The following is a 10,204-nucleotide window of genomic DNA, read 5'->3' as shown; positions in this document are numbered from 1 at the left end:
TCTGCATGGAACAGCAATTGCAGAAGCTTCTGATGCTCAGACCAGCCTAGACAGGGGAAAGGGATGCCCCACCAAGTAAATTAGCTTCTAGAAGTATTCCTGAAAGGGATGGCTTTAAAACAGTATTTTATTTTATTCACAGCAGTGCCCTTCCCCCATAGCATGCTGGCTGACTGAAAGCCATCTAAAGTACCGAGCTTTCTTTACTGCTCTAGAGAGATACCAAGACAGCAAGGAACCAGATTCTTTCTTCAAGATTCCAGTGTAGAGGCCAAGAGTAAGTTAGACTCTGCAGTACTTAACACTTAACCATCCTTTTAGTTTCAGTTCCTTCACTGTCCGGAAAACATGAAGCTATAGTCCACTCTGCTGATCTTGGGGTAAATTATTTATTGTAGAGATTTTCTCCATGGAGAAATGTCACTCATTTCTCATCATCTGTGTCTTCTGCAATGCTAGCCAGGAAAATAATTGCACAGCCTTTACATTTGTTCCAGTCAATTAAGAAGATCAATGCCCATGTCTCATATAGGACATGCAGGCACAATTTAAGTTTGACTGGTGTCTCAGGTTGGCCTTAATTATTGGCCTTTCATTAGAGAACCACTGTTAATGGAAGAATAATTTGTGCTCAGCCTTTGCAGCAAGCTAGCTCTTAACTTTTCAGTAAGACTGGCAGAGACAATAAACCTTACAATTAATGTACTGTTTTATCCTGCCCAAGGCAATGTGGCTACTGAATGATAAGTGCAGCTGCATCTGGCCCTGCAGGTCAGAAATGTCCCAGTGTGTGGCTGACTGATGGCTACAGTGGGAGGAGAGGGAAAGGGCAAGGCATGTTGTTGTTTACACCAGGGCTCATGACAACAAAGTTGAGAACATATCTTGAGTTCACAAGATATTTTGCCCTAATCCTAATAACTGAGCCAGGCAGAATGGCTTTACCGATAACAGATGGATGTTAAGACTCTGAGTTGCCTGAGACCATCAGGCCCAGATTTCATAATAGGCTCAAGGGCAAGACAAAAAGTCTGCAAAGCAGGTGTAAAGATGCTCTCTCCACCTGAGCTTCAATTAGGTTTCTGGTATTCCAAGGAAAAGTCAGTCCTGTGAGAAGGAAACAGGACTGCTGCTTTTTCCCACTGAACTATTCAAATTTAATACAGTGGCAAAACAGAATATGAAAACTTCAGAAGGAAAATAGTATGTCAGTAAAACCCTGAACTGTGCTGGGCTACACCACCTTACTACTTTACCACCACAGCAAATCCTTAGTGAGCACTCCCCTCAGCACCAGTGGTTTCTCTTTCTGTACTACAGGAGAGTTTGACCCCATGTTCTGAATGCTCCTTGTCCATTTCAGTGCAAGCCCAACCACTCCAGCCACCTCTGGCAGGTATGTAAAGCAGCCTCCTGACCCCAAGCTTTTCTCTTGCAAGGAGTTACAGCTTGCATATACGCATAATGAACTTCCATTCAGGGAATGATTCTTGGCAAACAAATGCATTTCAGCATAACACAAAAGCACAAGAAGGAAATAAATCAAATTGGCACCAGTAGTTCAGCAGCCCAGGTACAGAAATGGAAAGAACTTCTTGCTTCCAACATTTTGTTATGTCTTTGAGACACCGAAACTACTTATGAAAGATCTCTGCCCAGAAGCCTGAGTAGAGCTTTGAAGGGTTATATTCATCGATTGACTGTATGCCTTGCACAGAATTGCTCCTCGCTTTCATCCCACACATCTCTTTAATACAGGCAAATAATAACAGATACAGACATGAACACAGACTTCTTCAAGGTTAGCTTTACATAGAGAGATACATATTAAAATGCAGAAGAGCAAGGTCTGAGGGAGTAACCAGCTGCCAAGAGCTTTTCATTGCATTCTTAAAAAGCAAACTGGCAAATCCATTTGAAATCAACACCGGAACTAGTGATGGTTTGATGGTTATTTGCTCTTAGCCCAGCTCTAACTCCATGACTGCCTTATGAACCTCCTGAGAAAACTCAAGGCAGAAGCACTGATAGAAGTCTACCGTGTAAGCCTCTTCCTTAATAGCTGTGCAAGAAAGGAGCAATAAAGAATCAGCTTACTTTGTTCACCATCTGGTGATTAAACGATAAAATAAAAAAGAATCCTTGAGGGTCCATCCTGGTGACCCAGTTACTCAGCAAGTCTATCAGGGAGAAACAAAGAGGCATTAAAAACTGGGTGGCCACATTTCTGTCTGAAGTAAAAGTAAGCATTGGGACAGAGCAGAAGAGAAGACATTTTTGCATGTTTTGCTATTTGGGATTCTCCAATTACAAACTGTCACATCGGATGCTTTGTCACAGCACTGTCCTGAGTCAAGTTACAGAAGTCAGATGCTGTAGCCACCTTTGCCTTGCACTGTGTGTGATCATAGCATCATTAAGGTTGGAAAGACCACTAAGCTCATCTAGTGCAACCATCAGCCCATGCCTGTGACTGCTCTAGGCTGTGTTACTCAGCGTGACAGCTTCTCTTTTCTGGAACACCTCCAGGGACGGTGACTGCACCACCTCCCTGGGCAGCCTGTTCCACTGCAGCACCGCTCTTTCTGAGAAGAAATTCTTCCTAATATCCAACCTGATGTGTGGGCACTTTTATATCACAGGACATCTTTACCTGAAAGGTTACCAACCCCCGTCCCTGCCATGCATCACTGACTAAGGGGGTACACTGAAAGGTCTACGCCCAGAAGATCCTTACATTTTGCAGTGAGCTGGCAGAGCAGTTGGTGCCTATCAGCCAACAGTCCCTATGCCAACTGGTGCCACCAGTGCAAAAGAAATTTTAGAAAGGTCCGATGCTGACGAACTCGAGGTGTGTTTTTGACACACCTACACTTCCTTGCAGCAGGTCTGTCCTATAGCCCGCACAGGGCTTTGGTGCCGCGCGGGTCAGCGCCGCGTTCCCCTCGGGGCTGGGGATGTCCACGCAGCCTGCGCCCCCCGAGTCAGCCCGGTCCCCTGGTCGTGGCGGCGGGCTGCCCCGCGGGGGCCCAGGCCCGGCCCCGCGTGCGTGGCGGTTTCGCGGGGCGGGGCGCGGGCGCTGTCCGGGCCGGCACCCCCGCCCCATCGCACGGCGGCGGCCTCCTTCCCTTCTTCCCTCCCTCGTTCCCTCCCGCCTTCGCTCCTTTCGAGCCTTCTTCGCTCCCGCTCGGCGCACGGGGTCGGCCCCGTCCCGCCATGTCGGCCGCTAAACACCGGGGCCCCAAGGGGGGCAGCCCGCCCGCCGCCGCCAACGAGCGGGGCGCGCAGCCGGGCGGCTCCGAGGAGGCGGCGGCCAAGAAGCCGGCGGCGGCGTCGTCTCACGGCCGGGGCGGCCGGTCCGGGGCGGGGGGCGGAGGGGGCCGCTCCGGAGCCGGCCAGCAGCGCGGCTGGGCGCTGCTGCTGGGCGCCGTCGTGGTGCTGGGCGCCGCGCTGCCCGCCGGCTGGTACGTTCGGCAGCTGCGGGAGGAGGTCGGGCGGAGCGCCCGCGAAAGGGAGGCCTCGGGGCGGCAGCGGCAAGAGCTCGCCGCCACGCTGGACGCCGTGGCGCAGAAGGTAGCGGGGGCGGCGGGCGGGGGGCGAGCGCACCGAGGCGGACGCCGGGCGTGCGGGAAGGGGGTGCGCCTCCGGGCCTCGTCCGCGAAGGATGCTGTCGTGGTGTTGGAGGGGGTGGTCGCGGGGCCTCCCGAGGAGTCCGCCCCGCTGGCCTGCTCGGTGCGAAGCCATTTTATGTAAAACAGCCGGCACGCTGACGTGGTGGTGGGAGAGCGGACCCCGCCGCCGGGATTTCCACGTTCCCTACCATCGCGAAGTTAAAAGGGAGCCTTCTGGACGCGTCCGACGCGCGCCAAGGCCGGTGGTGTCAGTAGTACGGCTGAAAGTGGATGTGGACGTGGCAGGAGCTGCTGCGATGCTGCGCTCGGACCCCAGGTCGCCAGTGGAGCTGCAGAGCCGTGCCGCGAGCACTGCTCCAACTACAGAACCTGCCCGGCTCCTGCCGTCTGCAGCCCGGAGAGCAGGGCTGGGATGGCCAGCATCGCAGCCGAGATGTGGAGTGGCTGACAAAGGGTGTGGCTCGAGGGACTCAGAGGAAACACTCCTTCTGAATTTTTTCCCTTGAGCCTTACTGGCCCCGGAGCTAGAGCTTCACAAATGGCACTGCCCGTCTGGATATGTCCCTGGGTGCTTAGGACCTTAATAACATGGTGAACATGAAAGCATATAATCAAATTAAAATATATATCAGGCTTCTGTCTGGGGTGTAGTGCAGTGGGTTTGCAGGCAGTGTGTGTAGTTAGGGCCAAGATCAAGGCAGGGGAAATTCCTGTCCCAGCTTAACTACTGGGAGCCGCCTCCTGTGGGTGCCTGGCTCCCTGTGAGCCAGGAACTTGTAGGATCAGCCTTGGCCTTAGCTCTGTCACAAGGAGGGAACTCCTGTGAGATGGGAAAGGGGTGTAAGAGTGCAGGGTTGTTTCAGAAGGAGACTGTAAGCCCATCAAGCTTACAAAAGGGTGCTATTTGCTGTCTGTCTCTGCGTTGTTGCAGATTACCGCAGGTATCTTTTGCATATTCTGTGAGATAGGTATATAGAGTAAGATTATAAATAGATGCTTTGAAAGAGAACCAAAACTTTGCTTGCTTGTTTGTAACAGATGGCTGAAGTGAGACCCTCTAGTACAGGAGTAAGAGGTGGGGGAAGGAGGTAGCAGAGTATTGGTGTAACCCTCGAAAGCTCTGTGGCTTTGTGCTGCATTTACTGCAGAGTGTACTTGAAGGAGAGGAGCGCAGGCTTTATTTCGGCATTGTACACATGTGTGGGGTCCTGCATTGTACGTAGAGGGTGCTGGGTGGAGCTATCTTTCCTCTTCAGTTTTCTACTGCAGAAAGCTTTTGTCAGGAGTGTAATATAAACTCATCTGCTTTACGCATCAGCATGAGGAGGAAAAAGGAAATGATGTGGAATTCTAGACTTGAATATAGCAGTTTTCAGAGATACCTCCTCTGCCTGTTTCTGGTGGCTTTTCTCAGGCTGACATGGGAAGGTGGTTAATTAAAAATATAAACTTGCTGGTTTGGCTTTGTCAAAGAAAAATAAATTCCCTCATAAGATGGGAAGAGAACATCAGTGTGCTCTCCCAGATTTCTAAACTCCATCTATAGTGATAGGGAAAACTCTCCATGTGGAAAAAAGTCAGAGTGAATGGCAGTCAGGGTGTAATGAAAGTGAGGCTGGTGAGTCAGGGGAATGGCTCTTGCCCAGCTGCAATATGTGTGGTGGTATTGCCTGCTATTTCCCCCCTCTTTCATTCATTTCTTGTTTCATGTATGAGCATGAGAGAGTAAAAGTGTAAGGAATGTAAAGTTGTTGCAAAAGTTTTTACAGAAGAGAGGGTAAAGGATGTAATCCTTATGGGTGTTCTTCAAACTTCAGGGATCCTTTGGAGCAAGGGCGAATTGCGTGGCTGAAGCCTACAGTCCTCTAACTGTGTGGATTCCCCTTAAAATCTTGGTCCAGGGTTTAGTTTTGCAAAAATACAAACAAAAAACTTATTTTCTTTTTACTAAGTCTATTAAGTGTTTTGAGATGAATTTCTAGGCTCGGAGACTGACTGGGAACTGCTAGAGCCATTCTCAGTTGGAAAGAAAATTTTCTTTCTAATACGTGTATATCTTTCTAATATGTAAATTCCTTTTATTTATAAAATAAAACCTTTCCAGCTGTATATCTAATCAGTAAACATGGCAGCACATGTGGCATGACTGATTAAATATATACCCTTCAGCCATAGGCATGAGGCAAGGCTGCACGCATTACTCAGCACTTGCCATCCTGCCAAAGCCTTGAGGTATTTTGTTCGTGATAGATTCCTGTTGCAGCCAGTGGGAGTGTTAACTCTACAAACGTGAAAAAAGTACAACACACACACACACACTTCTCGGCAGCCTTGAGACCAGTATTCTACTTGGCCCCAAAATTAAGTAACACTTTCTTTCCCATTGGTGTGCCTGGCAAATATGAGAGCAGATGAGCTTGATGGCTGCACACCACTTATCCTTTTCCCTGTTGCCGCCATTAGAACAGCAGTAAATATAGTTTTTGTAGTTGAGAAGCTTCATAGCGTGCCTGAGCCAGTGGTAATAACTTTCTATGTTAACCTGAGACAGAAGTCAGTTAGTCCCTTTGACTGCTGTTACAGCTCTGTTCTCAGCCCATGTGCGTACATGCGCCCCCGCTCACTAACAGTGTGTGTATGCATAATCAGGTGCAACTCATTTAGAACAATGAAACCTTTCTATGTTTTTATGTTAAAAATTAGTTAACAAGAAAAATCGGTCTCCAGGAGCAGCAAATTGTCATGATTAATACTTCAATTCCCCAGCCATTCCCAGCTCTCCTTTTCCCTTAGTTTTTCCTGGTTATGCTTTCTTGCCTGCTTTGAAACTTTTTTCATGTTGAGGTACTGACCTCAGGTTTAATATCCTGGCAGAGTGTAATCTCAGCTGTTTTGTATTCAGAAGTGCATGCAAGATAGTGCTTATTCTTTGTTTTGTTTTGCGTTCTCCCTTAGTAAAGACTTGCAGCCCACAGGAATCATATAGAGCAGGAGTGGCTCAGGGGTAGAGCTGCAAACTCTGGAGGCTTGAGCTTGATTTTTTACTGCTGTGAGTTTCCTGGATAATCTATAGCAGGTCATTGAGGTCAAGGGTCCTCAGTGGAGGGTATGTATATAGATCTGCAAGGCTCTAGATGCTGTATCTATATGCCATAGAGTGATTTCAGGTAGGGAGCATGGGGGGACTACAAAGTGATCATTTAGTATGGTAGCAAGGGCCACCATGATCTCAATAAGGATACAGGTAAGGATAAAGTTGTGTTAACCATCTGGATTTTTGTTTTAGGTGCGTTCCCTTCAAGCCACCTTTGGAGATTTTGAATCCATGATGAAAATTGCTCAGCAGAAGCAGGAGGTAACTGAGAAGGCAGTTAAGCAAGGGGAGAATGAAATTAATCGGATCAGTGATGTGCTTCAGAAGCTGCAAAATGAAATTTTGAAAGACTTGTCTGATGGCATCCACATGGTGAAGGATGCAAGGGAACGAGACTTTACATCACTGGAAAACACAGTGGAAGAGAGACTAACGGAGCTAACCAAGTCTATCAATGATAATATTGCTGTGTTCACTGAAGTCCAGCAAAGGAGCCAAGATGAAATAAAAAATATGAAAGCAAAAGTTGATTCACTAGAAAAAGCAGATGCGTATAAGCATGAAATAAAGGTGCTAAAGGATGCTTTTGGTGAGATGCAAGCATCCCTGAAAACCAAAGCAAAAGACATAGAGACCTTGAAGAATACAATAAACTCCATGGAGTCTGATGTTTATACTGAAGTGAAAGAGTTAGTTAACCTCAAGCAGGAGCATGAGAAATTCAAAGAGGCTGCAGACACAGAACACCTCTCATTAAAAGCTTTACAAGAGAAAGTTCTGAGAGCAGAGGAGTCTATTGTGCAGCTCCCTGGTGACATTAAAAGACTTGATGAAGATTTACTGCGTATTAAAGCTGAGCTTAGCAAATGGGAAGAAAATGAACTCTTTAGAAAAGCATTAGAAACTTTTGAAAACAACAGCGAAGGACTAGAGTCTCGATTGAGACACATAGAGGAGAGCTTGAAGTCTGTAAGTTCTATTGCTTCTCAGCATGGCGAAAAGTTACAGTCATTCCTTTCTAAGGAGGCAGAATATGACAACAAGCTCAGTACTCTGGAACAAAGCATGAGTGGTCTTCAGGGAATCTCAGACATGGACATAACTTCAGTCTCAGATGTTCTGAAAAATCTCGGTGAATCACAGACCTCGCTGTACAATGATGTAGAGGACCTGAGAAGAAGTATCAGTGACTTGCCATCTTCAGGTGCTCTTGAGGATGTCCAGAAGCAAATTAGTATATTGTTGGATCAGGGAAGTCTTCAGATGGATCAAGCACATTCTCAAGGATATCTCGAAAAATTTAATTCTGTGGAAGGCTCTGTGGATGAACTGAGATCTTCTGTCAGCCAGGTTGATTCTGATTTGAAAATGATCAGAACTGCAGTGGATAGTTTAGTCTCCTACTCTGTGAAAATTGAGAATAATGAGAACAACTTGGAGTCTGTCAAGAGCTCTATAGACGACCTGAGGAATGATCTGGAAAGATTGTTTGTGAAAGTTGAAAAAATACATGAAAAAGTTTAGGCAGCAGTGCTCCTTGTGCATATATTGGATTAAAAAAAATAGCTTTTGTATGCCCAGTTTTTTACTCTTTTTAAAAGCAATTTGATACCTCCAAAGAGAATACTTTAATAATAGAGACAGTTCTGCTTGTTTCCTTTATTTCTCTTTTTGTGTAGTTGTTTGTTTTGGTTTGTTTGTTTTTTTCTGTTTTATTTTGAGAAAACATGAGTTTAATTATGGGTTGAGTTTCTAAGCGCTTCTGTTCTCTGTAAAGTTGTACCACTGCAACTGTAGTGGTGTAACTAAGGCACTACAGCCTCATCAGCATGGGCACATATTTAACGGTATGAAGGTGTTTCACACTATGACATTAGAAATCCCACACCAAGGGACCACAGCTATTCTGGTATGAAAAGTGTACAGCCATATGCACTGAGGATTTGTCTCGTAAACGTGCTTTAAAAAGCAGATGAACAAACCTGTCACCCTGTCAAATGGAGAGACCTATCACCCTGACCAGCTTTGAAGCGAGTCACCTATGTCTGTAGTTGTGGCTCAGCCATGGGGTCAGTTTACCAGCTGACAGCTGAGGTAGAGTCCATTTCTTTGTGCCCTGAAATTGTACCATGGAACTAATGGATAAGCTGGACCTCCAGAAAGAAATGTTATGAAGTAGTATTGCTTGGGCATGAGACCTAGGAGAGGTGCTCCACCATATGGCTGGAGAGATTAATTGCTTGTGGGCTTCTGTACCGGCATCTTTTAGCTGCTGGTGCAAAAGACTGGTGCTCAGAAGGAACATTTGCAAAGAAGGTACAGTAATTCTTTGTGTATTTTTGGGCTGTTTTCATGACAAGGCTGTTTCTTTCTCATAGAGACCTAAGACTCCATGATACAGAATCTTCTGTAAAAATGATCGCAGATGAGGAGAGAGGACTGAAATTGCGGCTGTCACGTTCTCTGTATGGCAAGCATGCTAATAATAATAATAATACACTTCACAACACAAAAGGGGGGAAATCAGCATGAAATCAGCAGAATTGCTTCTAAGGTATATACGTTTCCAAGTTTTCACACAGCTGACAGTGTCCTGAACTTGGGGCCAATTCCTTATGACTGATTTCCCCAGGTATCTGCCCAGGGCATCAGTAGTGAAGGATCCTTCCTCTAACTGGTTGAGAGAGAAGACAAGGTATCACAATACTCCAGGTATTTATGTTCATTTCAAAACCACTTTCACACTGAACTTTTTTAGTTTTCTGTGTGTTCAGAAAGGATATCCTCTGTTCCAAGTTTACTTCTGAACTTTATCCGAAGATTTGGTACAGGGTTCTGCACATAGATATCTTGAAAACAGGGACCACCGCTTGCTTGTGTGCGTTGTGCCCACCTCAGCCTGCACTTTGGCTACATTAGGAAAATCATTCCTAGAAATAGCACTTCTCTAAAGTGGTGTGTTTGTGGGAACAGCATGGGTGAAAGGGTGTTCTCTTAGTTAAATAAGATAGCAAGCTGTATCTTGTGTTGTTCACACTGTAAACAGGAAAGAACTGCTGGCGAAGAAAGGGACCCATGGCATTAAGATAACTGTTGTCACTGTTTGAACTGCACTGTTCTGTGTTGACTTCTCAAGTTCTTGAACAACGTTCTTTAGGTTACTGTGAAATGAACTGTATGGCTTGTTTGCAGTATTTTTAATGCATAATAAATGTTTGGAATATTCTTTGCACCTTTCTTTTTTTCTTTTTTTTTTTCTGGTTTGCTGCTTACTTAATGTAACGCTTGCCAAGAGGTTCCCAGTGGGTAGATGGAAAGGGCCTGAGGTTTATACTGACCAGAGGACCAGAGCTTTATACTGAGGAGGGGCACAGCCCTTGACTTTCCAGCTTTTACTGGAGGTAGTTTAGCTGCTGTGCTTACAGAGGAACTCTTGAAGATGGATTTTGAGCCTTGTCAGTGCTGCAGTGTTGTCTAG

The 10,204-nt window shown here is 46.2% G+C and overlaps 1 protein-coding gene across 1 annotated transcript; it reads left to right on the top strand.

The window, feature by feature from the left end:
* Positions 1–1,735: 1,735 nt before the first annotated feature.
* On the top strand, positions 1,736–9,958 carry CKAP4 (cytoskeleton associated protein 4). The gene is made up of 2 exons (XM_015864071.3): positions 1,736–3,573; positions 6,919–9,958. Exons 1-2 carry the CDS (start codon positions 3,217–3,219, stop codon positions 8,248–8,250), a joined length of 1,689 nt encoding a protein of 562 aa, XP_015719557.2. The 5' UTR covers positions 1,736–3,216; the 3' UTR covers positions 8,251–9,958.
* The last annotated feature ends 246 nt before the right edge of the window (positions 9,959–10,204 follow it).

Source organism: Coturnix japonica, chromosome 1, assembly GCF_054131305.1.
Source record: "Coturnix japonica strain WE chromosome 1, WE-NBRP24, whole genome shotgun sequence".
In the NCBI taxonomy this organism is placed as follows: domain Eukaryota; kingdom Metazoa; phylum Chordata; class Aves; order Galliformes; family Phasianidae; genus Coturnix; species Coturnix japonica.
The sequence above is the reverse complement of the archived record's forward strand: the minus strand, read 5'-3'. Positions and strand labels throughout refer to the sequence as shown.